The 20784-nt window shown below is 40.8% G+C and overlaps 1 protein-coding gene across 3 annotated transcripts in view; it reads right to left on the reverse strand.

Moving 5' to 3' along the window:
- SLC35A3 (solute carrier family 35 member A3) overlaps window positions 1-20784 on the reverse strand; it is a 29072-nt gene continuing 8288 nt past the window's right edge. For all 3 annotated transcript variants that reach the window (XM_083620513.1, XM_083620511.1, XM_083620512.1), the window contains exons 2-8: window positions 14885-15089; window positions 13836-13990; window positions 13608-13730; window positions 10207-10378; window positions 7817-7935; window positions 6559-6692; window positions 1-2252 (exon numbers count right to left, since the gene is read on the reverse strand). In XM_083620513.1, coding sequence (XP_083476639.1) covers window positions 2162-2252; window positions 6559-6692; window positions 7817-7935; window positions 10207-10378; window positions 13608-13730; window positions 13836-13990; window positions 14885-15071 — 981 coding nt within the window. In that variant the 5' untranslated portion in view covers window positions 15072-15089 and the 3' untranslated portion in view covers window positions 1-2161. The remainder of the gene's footprint in view (window positions 2253-6558; window positions 6693-7816; window positions 7936-10206; window positions 10379-13607; window positions 13731-13835; window positions 13991-14884; window positions 15090-20784) is intronic.

The raw sequence follows: 20784 nt of genomic DNA on the forward strand, positions 1-20784 counted from the left end.
TTTGTTTTCATAAACACTTTATTTCTTTGCTAATGCCAATGTCTGGAATATAAATTACTTTCACTTTGAACCAGTGGAAACGCTGCAGAAAAGCGATCATTAATGCACCGTTTGTAAATTAATTCTTTGCCGTAAAAAAGAAAGAAAGCTGTGCACTAACCCGACACTTTTATTAGGTTTGACTTAACGGACTGCTTGATTCACATAGTCATTGAGATTTCAATCCCATACACTCTTAACCTGGGAGAAAGTCCCACTGAATGTAATGGGAACTTGCACCTGAGCAGAAATGCATGGAATTATGCTCTGAAATATTTTAATAGACTAATTCTGGAGCAAAGGAACATTAAATTAACGTAACTCATAGCTCCCCACAAAGAACCCATAGCATTGTAGCTGTGAGAATCACAAGAGTGCTCTGAGACTCCTAGCAGCATCACAGAAACATCCATTTATTTCTTTGACATCTGTGGAACGCCCTCCCATCAGATGTCAAAGAAATAAACAACTATCTGATATTTAGAAGACATCCGAAGGCAGCCCTGTTTAGGGAAGTTTTTAATGACTGATGTTTTAATGTATTTTTAATCTTTTGTTGGAAGCTGCCCAGAGTGGCTAGGAAAACCCAGCCAGATGGGCGGGGTATAAATAATAAATTATTATTATTATTATTAATTATTATTATTATTATTATTAGAAACATGTTGGGGCAGAAGGCAAGAAGAACCATGGTTGTTACACAGATGTGTAAGTGGGGTGTTTTGTAGACATTTCATTACTTTTGATATGTTACCGTAAGCAGTTTAATACCAGATTTGCCCACAATATTAAGCTGCAACAAGTGTTCCAAGAAAGTTTGCCCAGCCATTCCAGGATGAAGGAAAGAAGGTTCTTTGGCAATCCCTCGTACCAGGAGAAATTATGCCCTATACTCATTGCACAATAATGTTATCAATATTAATACAGTTAGCATGTATTCTTCACAAGACTGGACAAAAACCACTCTCTGTTACATAATTCTTACGTGTGTGTGTGTGTGTGTGTGTGTGTGTGTGTGTGTGTGTTTAAAGCTCTGTAATATAATACAGTATATTCACATGATATATCACCATGGCTCCAAAAGGAACGATAATACCTTTAAACATTTCCATGGCTAATTTTAAAAATACAGTTTAAAATATTTTCAAATTAAATTTTGAAGCAATGTAATGCACTGTAAGGTAATTACAAGATTTTTTTTTTTTTGCTTTTATATCTTTATATAAAAAGGATTTGCTCTTTGAACACACACATCCATATCTGGTGCCAACTCTGGCATGCTATCATAGCCTTTTGTTGAATAAAAGCACAGTAGCTATGCCTCTTCGATTTGTTTTTACGAAGCCTTTGGTCAGACTCAATGGTAGTGCTGCAGCAGCGTACGTTGTGACCTGATCCCCACAACACTTCTGAGTAATCCTTTTTATTACTTGTGGATTCAAATCCTTCCTCTCTGGGAATCTTATCAAAAAAGTTTCTCGTGACCGTTAGAAATGTGTATAGATATGTTTCCCAACACCAATTTCTGTTTACTTGTACAGCTTTCTATATAAAATATATAAAATGTCTGCAATGAGAACAATTCAATCCTACTTTGCAGGGGTTCAAATCGGAATACCAAATCAGAAACGCCATGGTTGCACCAAGTCTTATTTCACTTTGATTTGATCATTACAAATATACAGCAAGTTACAAAAAAAAAAAAACATACTAAGATGAAACAGTCAATTTGCAAAAAAAAGAAAAGAAAAAAGGTATGATTCAACAAATGTCATGTGCTCTTGCAAGAAGAGTGCATAGGGCATTTCTGCAGCTGTCAATTACAGTAAATAATTCTGATTTAACCTCAGAGTTCAAGCAGGAAGCATTTTTAATGGTAGGTATTAGGTGCAACGTGTTCCCTTCAAGTTTTGTTCTAGGACTTCCTTCGTTTCCAGAGGTACATACTGTTTTCTGTCTTTCTGTAGTTTGGTCTCCCATAAACCATTATTTTAATATGTTGTCGTTCTTCAGATACCATGTAAACTCTTCCATTCCAGTGCTTGGTGGTCCTCCATATAATTATTTTGAGGTCCTTAATGCACAGTTTTTGCAAAAAAAAGGGCTGGCACTGAAGATTCTGCTATGCTTTAATAGGATTCCCCGCAGGCTTTGGATCATAACCGTATAGGAATGTAGCAGCTATTACAAGAACGGCCCCAAGGAAAAAAACACTGAAAGTGAAAAAAAAGGGGGGGGGGAGACTTAAGACCATATACATTCATAAACTAGATATCATTTACTTCAATGTATTTATTTTATGGCCAAAATGTTCATTAGTTTTGCTTTTCCCATTTCCCCATTCTTTGTACAAGCAGATATCTGGCTTTTCTCTTAACCTGGTCATATAATGAAACGCCAGGACACATACAGAGGTCTGCAAAGGAACTGGAACAATAAAATAAAAGTGATAAAATAGTGCCTTATTAAATAGATGCAGTGAGCAAATATGAGGCTTTTGCACGGCAACACGACAGAACTTCCCAGCTTGCAAATGGTTACTGTTAAAGTCTCATGATGTTGTCTGAGAGAGAATTGGACAAAAAAGCCATTGTTTTGCTTTGGACACTTCCACAGGCATGGAAGACGGTGGCTTAGACTGAGAAGCCCAATATGTAGGCTGCAGGGTTCAAAATGGCTGAAAAAATGTGCATCAAAATTCAGGGTATAAAAAAATTGTGGCTATCAAAAGAGTGGGCTTTCAAAATTCAGGCAGTATGTACCTGCTCTAAGATATCTCTATTGGCGTTAAATATTTTTCTTCCGTTTCTGACTGAATGTACTGCTGGTGTTTTAATATTCTCTCTTAAAAGTATGCAAATAAGGAAAGGAAAGATTCTAATCAACTTATGTTCAACTTGGGAACATAAGAAGCTGCCCGATGGAAAATCAAACTGTCGGCTCGTCCAGCTCAATCAATGACTGGCTGTAGAAGGGTTTTATAAATGGTATAAATGGTTTTTCCGAATCCTACCTGAAAAGCTCAATCTGATGTCATTCAGTGCGAGCAAGTCTGAGTCCTGTTTTTCCTGGTGGAAAAGCAGTTCCTTCAGCAAAAGTGTTTTTTGTGAAAACCTCTGAGGATTGGGGATTTTTGCAAGCCCCAAATCAGTGACTTTGTCTGCTTGTATGACTATCACTGGCGTGTCAGGATTTCTGTGTAGAGAACTGCTATGGCAACAAAACTGCTGCGCTATCCTTACAAGCATACAGTGGTACCTCGGGTTAAGTACTTAATTCATTCCAGAGGTCCGTTCTTAACCTGAAACTGTTCTTAACCTGAAGCACCACTTTAGCTAATGGAGCCTCCCGCTGCCGCCGCGCTGCAGGAGCACGATTTCTGTTCTCATCCTGAAGCAAAGTTCTTAACCCGAGGTACTATTTATGGGTTAGTGGAGTCTGTAGCCTGAAGCGTATGTAATCTGAAGTGTATGTAACCCGAGGTACCACTGTACAATATTGGCTCCTGTTTATGATGGAGGAAGGAAGATTTTTGGCCTAAAGTTTCTTGCTGCTCAGCTGCAATTTCATGTGCTGTAGCACAGCCTTCAGGTAAGAACAGGGGTGATCGACACATTACACCATCAAGGACTGCAATAGAGAGCATTGCATCAAAAGCATGTACTACTCTGTTCCTGAGCTACAACCCTGAGTGTCAAACAAGGGAAACCATTGCAGGTGCACTATCAATAGTGCCCTCCTTGTTCCCTGGCTCCCATTCTAAAGGAGAAGATGATAGATCTTTTCTTCATTCTACCAGATGGTGTAACGTGTCAATCGCCCCTGTTCTTACCTGAAGGCTGTGCTAGGGCACATGAAATTGCAGCTGAGCAGCAAGAACCTTTAGGCCAAAAATCTTCCTTCCTCCATCATAAACGGGAGCCAATATTGTATGCTTCTAAGGGTAGCGCAGCAGTTTGGTTGCCATAGCAGTTCTCTACACAGAAATCCTGACACGCCAGTGATAGTCATACAAGCAGACGAAGTCACTGATTGGGGGCTTGCAAAAATCCCCAATCCTCAGAGGTTTTCCCAAAAACACTTTTGCTGAAGGAACTGCTTTTCCACCAGGAAAAACAGGACTCAGACTTGCTCACACTGAATGATATCAAATTGAGCTTTTCACATCTGATGAACAGAACTGGCACAGCTCAGCAATGGAAAAGAATCTGCACAAGAAGTGGGTGGACCATGGAATTTGGAGCAGCTAGAGGGGCAACATGCTCCATCAATAAAAGCCTAATCTATGTTGACCCTGTTGGGTGAGGCTTTGGAGGGCTTTAAATGGGCATGCCATTTGTGTGTCTAATCCCCATTAAACTTTCTGAAAAACACCTAATCCCCACTGTTTAGTTTAGTTGTTTAGTTCATGTACGGTTTGATTACAATTGCCAGGCAAATACTGATACAGTGGTACCTTGGGTTACAGACTCTTCAAGTTACAGGCGCTTCAGGTTACAGACTCCGCTAACCCAGAAATAGTATCTCGGGTTAAGAACTTTGCTTCAGGATGAAAACAGAAATCGCTTGGTGGCAGCAGGAGGCCCCATTAGCTAAAGTGGTACCTCAGGTTAAGAACAGTTTCAGGTTAAGAATGGACCTCCAGAACAAATTAAGTTCTTAACCCGAGGTACCACTGTACCTGAGTATGTACTGAATTAGAACTCAGGATGCCCAACATTAGTCCAACAACAGAAGGTGAATATTGGTTTCAAAAATATATACAGTCGTATTTTGGTTGTCGAACGCCTTGGAACTCGTACGTTTTGGCTCCCGAACAATAAAAAAACAGACGTGAGTGTTTCAGTTTTCGAACGATTTTCGGAAGCCGAACGTCCAGTATGGCTTCCACAGCTTCCGATTGGCTGCAGGATGCTTCTGCAGCCAATCAGAAGCCGCATCTTGGTTTTCGAACAGTTCTGGGAATCGAACGGACTCCTGGAACGCATTCCATTCGAGAACCAAGGTATGACTGTGTTACTTGAATGTTATACCAGTGAAAATTAGTAGCAAACCAAGGCTGACTCAGCTAGATGTTTTGCACTCTGGCATACTGAATTTGATCATTTTCCTTGTCTGAGTTAATGTTTGAGCTATTAATAATGGGCTTCTGGTTGAACTGTAACTTTAGTTATTGTAGATCTTGCGGATAGCACCTCAGGTTTAAACACTAAACAAAATCAGGATCAGCAGATACAGAGATTTTTTTGAGGAAAGAGGTAGAGCTCTTTTAAATGTCTTACAGTTGCTATCTGAACCATATGTACTTGTAATCAAGTTCCTTTGTATTCAATGAAACTCACAATGAAGGGTTTTTTGGGGGGGGAACACAAATTCATAATATGGTTTTACATAAAGATATATACCACCTATTTCAAAGAATCACTCTGAAAAATATTTGAGTCTAGATTAATATGGAAGTAGTCTAAAATGCCTTAATTTCTTATTTCCTTCCCTAAACAGTAAAACACTGTGACCATTACTCTTTGCATATGTTGATCTTAGCGGAAACGAAAAGTAGTATGTTTGGCTCAGAATAAACCCACTGAAATTAATGGCCAAATTAAAAGGTATTTCAGTTGCATGGTTAACAGCCATGCTTGGAGTTTTTCTTTTTCAAAAAAATTAATTAAGAAGAAGAAGAAGAAGAAGAGTTTGGATTTGATATCCCGCCTTTCATTCCCCTTTAAGGAGTCTCAAAGCGGCTAACATTCTCCTTTCCCTTCCTCCCCCACAACAAACACTCTGTGAGGTGAGTGGGGCTGAGAGACTTCAAAGAAGTGTGACTGGCCCAAGGTCACCCAGCAGCTGCATGTGGAGGAGCGGAGACGTGAACCCAGTTCACCAGATTACGTGACTACCGCTCTTAACCACTACACCACACTGGCTCTCTTAATATTAATTAATTAATTAATCTTAATTAATAATAAACTGGGGGAGCAATTTTTATTGGAATCGCAACATGGAGGGAAATGAGTTGCAAAATTTGCAGGAGCAGGGGGTTCGTCATGTTGTTGGAGAGATAAGGGTTATATCTCCTCTCCCTGAAGGCTGTGGTCATGATAATACTCGTGTCCCCAGCAATTCGGTCTTAACTTTTAAAAAACTTTTAAAAAATCACCAGGCTACACAAGAACTGCACAGTTTATGTCTAGCTTAACACCAAGAACAGTGTAGTAAGTTTAATGAAGTAAATCAGTGAAATTCGGCCATAAAAACTGAGTCGGTCAGAAAGAAGCATGTGAAAAGGTACTGAAATAGTGACACAAGCGACCATAAATGTGCATTTTATAACCTTTGATAGACTCCGACTAGAATCTATATTTTGTAATCCGCATGACAACTACCATTCTGCACGATAAAATACAAAGGCTGCATCCTATTGCAATGTATTTAGCATGCGTACTAACCTAAGCAGTTAAATTTACTTAGAATCAGTTGAGACACAAATTTCAAGTTATTTATATAACGTACTCTTACCTTGTAGGGACAAAATCTTGCAGCCAGAAGTATGAGATTAATGTTGACAGTATAATAGACAAAGATGTTGCAAATCCTTTTAAAATGTTGTCTGCATATTTTATAACAGCAGCTATGACAAGGCCTCCAAGTGCCTGACAAAACATTGAAAAGTAAGTTGTCATCATATTTGAAAACTTTGAAGAAGAGGCCTTCCTTACTATGCAAAGAAAATGGAAGACTGTCTATTCAAAGATGGCACCTCCCCTATGGCTTTTGTAAGTATTGCATTAAATAGGTATTTGTTAACACTAACATGTAGCAGGGGTCAGCAAACTTTTTCAGCTGGGGGCTGGTCCACTGTCCCTCAGACCTTGTGGGGGGGCCGGACTATATTTTGAAAAAAAGAAGAACAAATTCCTATGCCCCCCAAATAACCCAGAGATGCATTTTAAATAAAAACGCACATTCTACTCATGTAAAAACACGTTGATCCCCAGACCGTCCACAGGCTGGATTTAGAAGGCGATTGGGCCGCATCCGGCCCCCGGGCCTTAGTTTGCTTACCCATAATGTAGGGTGAGGAAGTTCAAAATTATATTACATTAATAATAGGGCTGTCAACTGAATGAAGAAAAGTTAGTTGATTAATTGGGGTTTTGTCAATTAAATCTGTATAAATCTGCATATGAATAACCTGAAGTAAAAAACGAAACTCTTATAAGATGACACCTGCACATGTCACAAAAGGCACCGTCTTGAAGAGACATTATGCTTTGTGTTAGAAGTTTGATTTCGTGGTGGAATTTGCCAACATACGTATATTTCAGTTTAGGAGAAATAATGTCTGATTATGGGGGGGGGGGGCTGTTTAATAAGTCAAAGTATTTTAAACTAGTAATTGAACTGAACACAGTGGTACCGCGGGTTGCATATGCTTCAGGTTACATACGCTTCAGGTTACAGACCCTGCTAACCCAGAAATAGTGCTTCAGGTTAAGAACTTTGCTTCAGGATGAGAACAGAAATTGTGCTCCAGCGGCACGGCGGCAGCAGGAGGCTCCATTAGCTAAAGTGGCGCTTCAGGTTTAGATCAGTTTCAGGTTAAGAACGGACCTCCGGAACGAATTAAGTACTTAACCCAAGGTACCACTATAAAGATAATTGACCCTCCTCAATAAGATGCAGCGGTACATATCCCAGAAAACTGACATGTTTATCCTGCGAGAGAGTAAGTTCTGCTGATTTTGGGGTAAAAATGTAACTCCGGATGCATTACCTGCAGAACGACGACTATCCAGGTGAGCTGGTTGTAACCTTGAAAAAATCCATTCTTCGATACAAGTTCCCCATCATAAATGTACACGCCCATCAAGCCAAATATGCTGCCAAAAAATCCTAAAAAAGACGAGACAGATTTTTTAAAGCACAGTGAAATGAACGGCAAAAATAAAAGAAGAAACTCTCTTAATTCACCTCTCTTAATTCACCTTAATTCACGCAGGTTGGTCCCCTCCTGCGTCAATTAATGTGCTCCACGTGGGGAATCCCAAATCATGTCCTGGTGCTTGCAACTAATATAAAGCTCTGTCCGTTTACTGGCAGGTGCTGGTCATAGGTAAAAAGTAAACTGGCTGCTTCTCTTGTTCAAGGCCTTTGTTATGATTTTTTTATCCTTTTATCCTTAGCCACCAGATCAGAGCGCAAATTCCCTCGCCCAGGTCCACCAACCAAGCGTCACCCTATTGATTGCCCATGACTGGGCAGTTTGAGCTTTAGTCTTGGTGGGCTGTTCTGCCCTGCAATGTGGCTGGCCAGGGAATTTATGCCAGCTGGCCGCTGGAAAATGACTGCTCACCACCCTGGGCATGGTGTTCAGCCCGCGGCGGTTGAAACTGGCACCCACCTGGAGCAGGCTATTATGATATTTAAAGCCCTAAACAAGATGCTCACAGCACATCTGTCAAAAGCATATCTGTCTTTCCCCTTAGATTTGAAAATGTATTTATTAAAGCAAGCTTTTAATCTGAGAGTCTGTCGCTTTTAAGAGTTTCCCCTTTTAAAAAGGCTATTTTGATCTGAAGCTACAAGTTCTTCATTTTGAGGCTACATTTTTGCATTTTTATTAGCTGCAAACTGTTTCATTGTTCATTGCTTTTCTGTTTTATATACCTGAAGGAGCGTTTTCTTGGTAGTGGCCTTTTCGGTAGTGGCGCCCGCCTTGTGGAACGCCCTCCCATCAGATGTCAAAGAGATAAACAACTATCTGACGTTTAGAAGACATCTGAAGGCAGCCCTCTTGAGGGAAGTTTTTAATGACTGATGTTTTAATGTATTTTTAATCTTTGTTGGGAGCTGCCCAGAGAACCCCAGCAAGATGGGCAGGGTATTATTATTATTATTATTATTATTATTATTATTATTATTATTATTTGCTTTGGGAGCAATTTGTTATAGGAAAGTGGTGCACCAATTGTTGCTTGTGAAGAAAGCTGGCGTATACAGTTTAAAATAAGTAAACAGAATAAAAATATAAGCCTCCCCACTTTTTAAGATCTGCTTTAAAATTCTCTGTCTTTCTCAGTGCATGGGCTCCAGAATGCCAGGGATGCTCGCTTGGGGACAGTTCCAAGAATTTCAATATATATGCGTTTTTCTGTGTCTGCTGAACCCTTGGAACCAAACACCCTTGTAAGATGCAGTCATACTGTAAATGCATTTCTATTTTCCTGTGCTTTAAAAAAAATTGCAGTTACATTTTACTGTTATAGTTATTTTACTGTGTAACCAATACTGGATTTTTCAATGCTGCCTTGAGTGCATTTAGGAGAAAGGCAATTAGCAAAATTAATAAGGATGGATTCAACTGCTAACATGAGGTCTCATAGCACAATTGTACAGTCAATTCAGATCTAACCTATGAACTGGAGAGGAGCTTTTCTACAGGTTCATAATATATCTCTACAAATATAATGCAATCATATTTTTAAAATGGCAGTCCATAATCCTGTAATCAGTTGTTGAGAAATGATATATTTTGTTTTAAACAGAAGAAATTCATGTGTGTTTTTATTACACAATTCTATTACAGACATGGGGGGAGGGATTTAAGTATTCATCAAGAAAATGTTTGCAGGATACATGATATTCCCAGTTTATTTTTAAAATAAAGGCATAACTAACTGCCACATTAAGATTATGCTTTAAATTGGAAACATGCGGTCAAAATTTAATCTAGTTCTAGTACAATACATGAGCCAGGATCCAAAGTCTTATCTTAGGTTTGCCCGTGAACTTGCGACACTTAAGACGGAGTGTTTGACTTTTAAATCTTTAAACAGAGGACCCTCGTGGAAAATGACAAAGCATTAAAAAATCCCCTAAAAGAGAATTTTAGTTGCACTGTGGTTTGGATCTCAGCCACCATATTTAGCACCCATTAGATGATATCAAATCAAACAAAACAAGCTGACTCAGATGTTAAATGAACAACAATTGTATTCCGAACAGGATGCAGCGTTTATAGAGTTCCTGTTAGCAAAGTTAATGGCAAATTTGGCATATGCTTCTGTAACACTTTAATTACACAAAAGCATGTTGAGGCACTCTGATTAGATTCTGCTGGAAATCTGAATCTCCGTTCTGTGTTTCTCTCGAAACAAGACTCACCCAACTGAATGTTCCTGATCCATACTGACTGTTTTGTTTCTTTCAAGATTTTCTCAAAATACACTCCAGCAAATCCACTTGAAAAGCAGGCTATAAGTACTGCCATCAGGCCCACAAACTGTGATCCTGCTGAGAGTTCTTTAGTGGCTGCTTCTTGTGAATCTGATGGCCACTAAAGGAAACAAGCAAAATAAAACATGTATATTAAAATCGTACAGCAAGTTGCCAAATATAATTTAACATAGCGCAGAAGTTTGTGCTTTGTTCTTGCTGACAGGAAACGAAAAGAGGCAATGAAATACCAGAAACATTTCTCATCCACCTCTTGTTTAGTCCTTATTCACATCTTTATACCCATAAGCAGCTATTGATGGCATTTCAAGTTTGCAGTGAATCAAACTGTACTGACAATAGAATTGGGTTTTTAATAATTCCCTTTAAAAGTTGCATGCCTAGGCGTAAAGGTAAAGGGACCCCTGACCATTAGGTCGAGTCATGACCGACTCTAGCGTTGCGGCGCTCATCTCACTTTATTGGCCGAGGGAGCCGGCGTACAACTTCCGGGTCATGTGGCCAGCATGATTAAGCCACTTCTGGCGAACCAGAGCAGCGCCCAGAAACGCCGTTTACCTTCCCGCCAGAGTGGTACCTATTTATCTACTTGCACTTTGACGTGCTTTCGAACTGCTAGGTTGGCAGGAGCAGGGACCAAACAACCGAAGCTCACCGTATTGCGGGGATTCGAACCGCCGACCTTCTGATCGGCAAGTCCTAGGCTCTGTGGTTTAACCCACAGCACCACCCGCGTTCCATGCCTAGGCATAGTCCTTCACATTTAAAAAATATAAATATTTCCGCCCAAATTAATGCCCACCATTTTGTTTGGGCAACTTTTAGGTTTGTGGCTCTAAACATATTCAGGCTGCCCTGATGTTTATGCAGAAGCCAGTCCTACGTATCTCACTGAGACGAACTCTCATATAAGTTTGCATGTGCTGGTAGTTCAAGGTTGCAACCCTGTGGACACTTAATTGTGACTTCCGAGAAAACATGCTTTGGACTGGGCTGCACATTTGCAAGGTTAAGCATGTTTACCTGAGACTAAGCCTTACTGAATACAGAGAGCCATGTTTCCAAACACAAACAGAATTGTGCTGTAATGCATGCTAATAAAAACATCTCGTTCTTAACCCAGTCTTCTGAAGCATTTTGGGGTTTCTCAGGTTTACTATTTTATTAAATGCTGTTTTTGTGTTATCTAACCAGGCAGAGGGACTTCTCAGTAGTGGCGCCCTCCCTGTGGAATGCCCTCCCTTCAGATGTCAAGGAGATAAAAAAACTACACAAATTTTAGAAGATATCTGAAGCCAGTCCTGTATTGGGATGTTTTTAATGTTTGATGTTTTACTATGTTTTATATATGCTGTAAGCCGCCCAGAGTTGCTGAGGAACGCCAGCCAGATGTGCAGGGAATAATACTAATACTAATAATAAAACAACTTTATCCAGCAAGTCCTTCAACAGATGTTGAACACTGGGGGCACTGAATTCTATGTTTTGTAAGTGGTGCCCCTAAAGAGCTAGGTACATTTACTGGTGACATGGCCTATATCTCGGGATCATATCCCAGAACAGCATACATAAATTGAACATGTGAAATATGTTTAGGACAGTATTTATTCTGCTACTTCCTTCCAAAATAACAAGATTATTAAACAGTGCCCAAAAGAGTTGTGAACATTTGGCCCATGTTGCTCTGCAGCATCACCATCTGCTTATCAATGTTCAATTAATCAGGAGTTCAGTGCACCCTGAAGGTATATTTGATGAATGAATCACAAGCAGAGATCCAGGGAGGGACGTTTATTGACAAAAGAACTGATTGCAATTGTGTTCTATTTCTTTATTCCTCTTTTGCCATTTAATATCCAATTATGGGGGGCACGGGTGGCACTGTGGGTTAAACCCCAGAGCCTAGGACTTGCCGATCAGAAGGTCGGCGGTTCGAATCCTGCGACGGGGTGAGCTCCCGTTGCTCGGTCCCAGCTCCTGCCAACCTAGCAGTTCGAAAGCACGTCAAAGTGCAAGTAGATAAATAGGTACTGCTCTGGCGGGTAGGTAAACGGCGTTTCCGTGCACTGCTCTGGTTCGCCAGAAGTGGCTTAGTCATGCTGGCCACATGACCCGGAAGCTGTACACCGGCTCCCTCGGCCAATAAAGCGAGATGAGCGCCACAACCCCAGAGTCGGTCACGACTGGATCTAATGGTCAGGGGTCCCTTTACCTTTACTATCCAATTATGGATTTTTTGACACGAACACAGAGAAAAGAGTTTGCCCAACTTCATTGCAACCAAGTTCAAACACATGAAATGGATCCCGAGGTTCTGTTGCACCTATTGATCTGCTTCACACAACATGCCAAGCCAAACGTTGGCTTAGGAAGACTGTGCAAATGTGCATGATCCCGGAAAGAAACACCATTATTAGTGGGGCTCAGTCCGTAGGCAACATGTCAAAACTATCCTTCATGTGTTCTTTTACAACAGTATTTATCAGCAGAATAGAGAACACACGATATATCTTATTATGAGACTCCTTCCGGGCCAATCTTAAAACACCCTTCTGAATATGTTCCTAGAAGGTACCAATACATTTATTACCAAGTAAGTGCCAAAATATCTGAATATTTTAAAGTCTCTTGGATCTTCTTTGATATTTTACTGGTGCTATGATTTTGTGTCTTGTACAGTGGTACCTTGGGTTACAGACGCTTCAGGTTACAGACTCCGCTAACCCAGAAATAGTAGCTCGGGTTAAGAACTTTGCTTCAGGATGAGGACAGAAATCGCGTGGCGGTGGCAGCGGGAGGCCCCATTAGCTAAAGTGGTACCTCAGGTTAAGAACAGTTTCAGGTTAAGAACAGACCTCCAGAACGAATTAAGTTCTTAACCTGAGGTACCACTGTACTCTGTATTGTCTCATTTCTCAGCTGACAGCATCTGCAGGCAATGGATAAACTGATCTGGGAATCAACATTTAATATGGATTCCACCCCTATTTTCTCATTTATACATATCAATAAAAAAACAATCCTCCCAGAACAGATTTAGGGGGCACAGAGGGAGAGAAGGAAGGGATGTTCCACCGTGCAGCCAAAATCCTTCATTGGATACTACCAGTGCTTTTTTCTGGGGGGACGCAGGGGTACGCGCATACCCCTAAACATTTTGTGAATCTAAGTTTGCCTCATTGAGGAGCAGTATTTTAATATGAGTAGGATAATGAGAGTACACCTAAACATTTTTTTTAAAGCACTGGATATTACCCCAGGTATTAAGTAGTAAAGCAAATAAGATCTACACTTTTAATATTCAGGAGTATGTTTATGTTAATATTTACCTGTACAAATGCAACTCCAGCCATCAAAATCACTAATGAAAGCCATTGATACACACCTAATTTCTTACTGAGCATGGACACAGAAAATAACGCAGTGGTAAGAATTTTCAGCTGATACGTGACCTGAAAAGACCAAATCAAGATGACTCTTGATTAATGACTCATTATTTGTGTGCACAATTTTAAAAACAAACAAACAACAGCAAACTCCTCAAAAGCATACCATACCTGGTAAGTGGCTGCATCTAGGTTTGACAAGGCAACATACAGGAGATTATTCTGTAGTGTGTAAATCCCGGAAGGAATAGCCAGTTTAAGTGTCTCCATAGGCTTATTAAGGATTTCATCATGCAACACTCTGTTCAGAGATCGTAAATTGCACTCTATGCAAAAAGAGAGGATAATAAATTCTTTGTAAGTTTAAAAACAGATTAGTGTGGCCTATTAATTATAACGAGCTTTTTTGCTAAAAACTTTTAGAACTTTGTTTTTAAACAAGACATTCCTAAGCGAAAATTTGCATAGCTGTGTAGTTAATGTCCATTTACAGCAATGGGTTTTCTGCAGCGTCTTCATTGCATAACTGTGCAAAGCTGACAATGGTTTGTCCCGATTAAGATATAGCAATATCTAGTTCCTGCTGATGAAGACATCTAACTTGTCTCTTCAGCACTAGGAACACTGGCAGCAAAACGAAGAAGTTGTTGCTGTGTCCAAAATACAATTCCGTACATTTCTAATAGTTAATTCAGGTGGTGAGTGGCAACAGAAATGTAGCAAAAACAGACCACTAAGAAACAAGAAAAATATAATTGTGGATGGGAAAACCTGAGGTTTACAAGATGTGGAATTTTTTATTTTTTTACACACGCACAATAATAATAATAATAAATTTTATTTATATCCCGCCCTCCCCAGCCGAAGCTGGGCTCAGGGCGGCTAACAACAATAAAATAATACAACATTCTAAAATAATTTCATTACAAAAAAGATTAAGAGGCCAAACTGCTCCCCCCCCCCCAAAAAAAACCAGCCCAATGAGGTCTGAGCATGCTCAGTAGTTGTGGAATACAGTTGGGGGAAACAAAAGACAGGTAGGTGTGGGAAGAAGAGTGGAATTTTTTTTTTTTAGGAAGACGGGTTCCTGCAACACTGAACGGGAACATTTCATTTTGGAGGGAGGATACAATGCAATATTTTGCTAAAGGTCCCACCTTGTATTGAAAAAAGTATTAACCCCCTCATAATAAACAAACAAACAAATAGCAGACACCTACTGCTGTCTTTGTAAACCAACAAAATACAGGCTGTGATCTTCAAAAGCTCAGCAATAACCACTGCAGTTGAAGATAGATAACGAGGTCCTTCTTCTTTCAGTGTCCTTGAATACCGCATAGTCAAAACCAAGCTAGTTGTCTGGAAGACCAAAATCCCCAAGGAAAAGTATTTTAAGTTGGTAGACATCGCTTGACTATCGCTTTCCTGGGGGGAAAAAGAAAAGAAAACATATATATCAAATGTAAAACAGGGATTACTGAGTAAAATAATATATTGAAGCCTGTTTAGGAATTGCTTTCAGTACAAAAAGAAGTCTCTGAAGTCAAGGAGTAAAGAACCAAGTTTTTTAAATGAAGCCACTGCATTACAGGTAGAAGAAATGGTCTATAGCGGCAGCGCTGAGCCAGTGCAACAGAACAATACCTTGTTTTTGCTTACTTTGGCTGTTGCCACTTGCTTTAAGGACTATTGCTCAGTGGGTTTTTCTTTGAGCCGCCTGTCAATTCCCCAATTAAAACTTCAAGCTACTCAAAAGCAGGAAGCATTTTGAAGACAGTTAAGAAAAACAAATGTGTCTTTTTAAACTACAGTATATAAATACCCACAAATCAGCAGGTAGTTTAAAAACCACCCCATGTTACTAGGGAGGGGAGCAAATGGGATGTTTATTTTACAAATTAACTAACAGATGGGTGATTCTTATTTATAACCTGCCCTTCCACTTACAAAAGTGGCATTCAGTGCAGCCAACAACATTCATCATGCAATAAAACAATCAAAGCAGCACAGCAAGGAAGTAACAGAGTCCACTTCAAATGCCAACACTAACGGAAAGCCTGCCGGAACAAAACAGTCTGTGTGGCAGTGAATAATTCCACTGCTGGTGAAATCTATGGAAAAGACCAAGCACTGAATGTCAAAGCAGGAATAGGGAACCTAGACTACAGTTCCCATCATCCTTCCCTATGGGGTTGATGTGAGTTGTAGTCCAAGAACATTGGTCTGGCCACAGGTTCCCCATTTGAAAACGAGGCACAGCAAAAGCTGATTAAAAAGTCAGAACTGTGTAAAAAGAAACCACAACCTACTCTTTTACACTCCTTTAGAATTTCATCATGATTTTTCAAGAGCTGGCGGCTATTCTTCTGTATCTGAAGGTTTCAGCGCCTCTCCTTCCCCCACTGATAGTCACATTTACACACATACCATACCCTCCAACATTTCTCCATTGAAAACAGGGATGCCCTATTCCATCCTCAATCATTATTATTATTATTATTATTAGTAGTAGTAGTAGTAGTATCATCATACCCTACCCATCTGACTGGGTTGCCCAAGCCACTCTGGGAAGCTTCCAACATATATGAAAACATAATAAAACATTAAACTTTTTTTTAATTTAAATCTTCTCTATACAGGGCCACCTTCAGATATCTTTGAAAGGTTGTAAAGTTACTTATCGCTTTGGGGGGGGGGCACACATAACCATACCCTCCATAGGGACGTCCTAAGGAAAAGTGGGACATTCCAGGATCAAATTAGAAAACTTCTGTAAATCCAGGACTGTCCCTGGGAAATAGGGACACTTTGAGGGTCTGACATACAACTTTACTAGAGTGCTGTGTGCGCATGAATATTTGGGCCTGATGTTGTCTCGTGTAGTTCCATACTAACAGGAGCATACTGTTAATAAAGCAGACTTTGGAGCATACTCTCCCCCCAAATGTAGACTTTATTAGGGTTGCACAAGAGTTGCATCGTGCCCTTAATACACAAGAAAGCTATACAAATTGTCAGAGCCAGGCTGGGGGCCATGGACAGCTATATCCAAATTTAATCTTCTGGAATCAATGAGGGAGAGGAATCCACTCTCAGGCTCACCAAATAGGCCCCTCAGTCTGCTGAGGTAACTTCTACAGATTACTTGAAAGGTTGTCAAAGGCATCTATACTTTGACAATGACCTTGCTGGCTTCCTGTTGCAGCAGAACAAAATTTAAGTTTCTCTGGGGATCAACGCAGGCCTTTGGAGACATGGTACGCAAAGGAATGAAAAGACCTGCGATACTATCCTGGAAGGCCAGAAGCACTAACTTGGTTGCCTTCAGTGCCAATTAGCTGGTGTTACAACTGCATGATCAGATCATAAAAGGAACCCACTTCCAATTAATTTCAGTGGGTCTGATTTGAGTAGAATTTAGTTGGACACAACCCTCTTATCCCTGATTCAGGATACAAACACTTTGACTTTTGAGGGTTACATCTCCATCAGCAACTAGGCTATACTGCACTATTTTGCTTCTCTCTTAACTAGTACATTATTCAAACTTAATCTCTAATTTCACCAAGATAAAGACGCCCCTGTTTTTCTTTACTTCTGCTTTCTACTTATCTTGGAATCTGATTGTTTTGTTTAAGGTACAGGGCAGATCTGGGTTACATGTCAGGATTTATCATCCCACAATAGAGAGCTATTGCTCTTTGGGGTGTAGCACCTGAGAGAAACTTATTCTGGCTGCCATCTCTATCTCGGAACAGAGCCTACACCTCTGACCTTATGGCTCTAATATCACAATTCTTTTGTACTTAAAAAACCAAAAAAAACTTTTCTCATTCCACCCCCCCATTCATGTTTGATGAAGAGTTGTGCAGAACTCACAAGCTTGCCAAAAGGTTTTAATTATTTTAATTATTTTTCCAAATTATAACAAATCAAACCAAATTACTTAAATTTAATACAATTTCTTAAAATCAGGTTTCCTGCTCCTGTTGCAAACATATGTCCATAATTTCCCCTCCCATATCGCTTCCTTTCTTATTTTGTCTCCAGCTGACATCCTTCACTTGACATTAAACCAGCTTTTTTCACCTTACAAAGAGCAAGCTTGCCAAAATGTTGTGACATTTTCGTTGGCCCTCATAAAGGTATTTATGTATTTCTTTTTAAAAAATTGTATACTGCTGTATCATAAATATATATATATATATAACAAAGCAGTTTACAGCAACATAAAGCCATACCATAAAGCCACAGGAAGTTATTATATAACTAATTATATGGTTAACATCGCATGAAGTTAGCCTCCAACATGGGGGCAATCACTCAGCAAATCAGTTTCTCAAATTTATATTTAAAATAACAATTTTGTTTGGCCCTTACAATTCCCTACCCCGACATCTTATCAAACTTTTCTCATTGTTGTTAGCCGCTCTGAGCCTGGCTTCGGCTGGGGAGGGCGGGATATAAATAAAATTTTATGAGGATGATGATGATGAAAGTCTTCTGGGCTTGAGAGTGTCTACATATGTCTGAGAAGACGAGAAAGGCCAGTTTTCAGGATATTGTGGGCGTGTGTGGGTGACAAGCTTTTTGGGAGGCCTGCGGGTGGCGCTGTCGGTTAAACCACAGAGCCTAGGACTTGCCGATCAAAAGGTCGGCAGTTCGAATCCCCGCGACGGGGTGAGCTCCCATTGCTCGGTCCCTGCTCCTGCCAACCTAGCAGTTCGAAAGCACGTCAAAGTGCAAGTAGATAAATAGGTACCGCTCTGGCGGGAAGGTAAACGGCATTTCCATGCGCTGCTCTGGTTCGCCAGAAGTGGCTTAGTCATGCTGGCCACATGACCCGGAAGCTGTACGCCGGCTCCCTCGGCCAGTAAAGCGAGATGAGCGCTGCAACCCCAGAGTCAGTCATGACTGGACCTAATGGTCAGCGGTACCTGTACCTTTTAGCTACTTATTCACCCTCGATAAAACCTTCATGGAAAGAAACTCGGAGCGTGGAAAGAGAAGCTGCCATCTATCTCGGCTTTGCTCGTTCCTCCATCAGGCCGTTTGGCTCTTACCCCATTCCAGCTCTTTACCCCATAACAGAGAGGCGAAGTTGCTTGCCACCGGGAGAGGTGGGAAACAGGGACTTGCTAACCTTCTCCATTGCACTGGTCCCTCCCAGGCTAGGCGCCATGGTGCTTCCCTCTTGCCACAGTCCAGGACTGCCTCTCGTAAGAGGATGAGAGAGATGCTCAGCAGAGGAGGCCAGTGCCTGCTCTGCCTCTATGGAGGGGATAGCTGGCATGAGCTGCAACACTGCTTTTGCAATGATGCCAAAGTAAGAAAAAATAAAAGTCAGGAAAGAAGAGCCTCTCTGGGTACAAAGCCTTCAACGCTCTCTAAGGGGCTGGTTGCTGCTGGGTGCCATTTTGACAGGGAAGACAGGCCAACCTCCAGCCTTCTCAGCTTCCTCCTTCTCTGCCCCCAAGACAGGAAGGGGAAGAGCATGGAGCTCTCTGGGCTTGTGTAGCTCCTCCGCTCTCAAGAGGGCAGCATTCCCTCCAACGTTTCTCCGATGAAAATAGGGACATTATTTTAGAAGACATCTGAAGGCAGCCCTGTTTAGGGAAGCTTTTAATGTTTGATGCATTACTGTATTTTAGTATTTTGTTGGAAGCCGCCCAGAGTGGCTGGGGAGGCCCGACCAGATGGGCGGGGTATAAATAAATTATTATCATTACTGTATTATTATTATTAATAATAATAATGATAATAATAATAATAATTTTATTTATACCCCACCCAATTGACTGGGTTTCCCTAGCCATTGTGGGTGGCTTCCAACAAATATAAAAAGCCTAAAAAAACCAAAACATTTTAAAACTTCTCTTTACAGAGCTGCCTTCAGATGTCTTCTAAAGGCTGCATAGTGACTTATCTCCTCGGCTTGGGGAGGTCACATAACTCCATAGCCTCCAACATTTCTCCGATGGAAACAAGGACATCATCATCATTTTACCCCACCTATTTGACTGGGTTGCGTCAGCCACTGTGGGTGGCTTCCGACAAATATAAAAAACCTAGAATTATTTTTAAAACTTCCCTTTACAGAGCTGCCTTCAGATGTCTTCTAGTGACTTATCTCCTTGGTTTGCGTGGGTGGGGGATAGCATAACTTCACAGCCTCCAACGTTTCTCTGATGGAAATACGAGACGTCCTAAGGAAAAGCGGGCCTGCTCCTTGGGAGAAAGGCAATGGCAAACCTAGACAGCATCTTAAAAAGCAGAGACATCACCTTACCAACAAAGGTGCGTATAGTTAAAGCCATGGTTTTCCCAGTAGTGATGTATGGAAGTGAGAGCTGGACCATAAAGAAGGCTGATCGCCGAAGAATTGATGCTTTTGAATTATGGTGCTGGAGGAGACTCTTGAGAGTCCCATGGACTGCAAGAAGATCAAACCTATCCATTCTTAAGGAAATCAGCCCTGAGTGCTCACTGGAAGGACAGATCCTGAAGCTGTGACTCCAATACTTTGGCCACCTCATGAGAAGAGAAGACTCCCTGGAAAAGACCCTGATGTTGGGAAAGATGGAGGGCACAAGAAGACGGGGACGACAGAGGACGAGATGGTTGGACAGTGTTCTCGAAGCTACAAACATGAGTCTGACCAAACTGCGGGAGGCAGTGGAAGACAGGAGTGCTTGGCGTGCTCTGGTCCATGGGGTCACAAAGAGTTGGACATGACTAAACGACTAAACAACAACAACAACAACAAGGAAAAGCGGGACATTCCAGGATCAAATCAGAAACCTGGATGGCTTCTGTAAATCCAGGACTGTCCCTAGAAAATAAGGACACTTGGAGGGTCTGGGGCAAAGGGAGGCTTGCAAAAAATGTTCCTCTGTGCGTTCTCCAATGGCCTCTTATCAGCAGTGGGGTGGGTGTATGGGATGCTATGACAGCCTGAAGAGAGGGCCTGAGACAATTTTGGCTGGTTAATATACGATGCCCTTAAATGTGTTGTGGGAGAGGGAATTACCAGTTACAAATTTAAATAATAGTAGTAGTAGTAATAATAAATAATAGTAATAGTAATAATAATAATAATAATAATAATAATAATAATAAT

This window comes from Podarcis filfolensis, assembly GCF_964270895.1.
Source record: "Podarcis filfolensis genome assembly, chromosome: 6".
NCBI lineage: Eukaryota > Metazoa > Chordata > Lepidosauria > Squamata > Lacertidae > Podarcis > Podarcis filfolensis.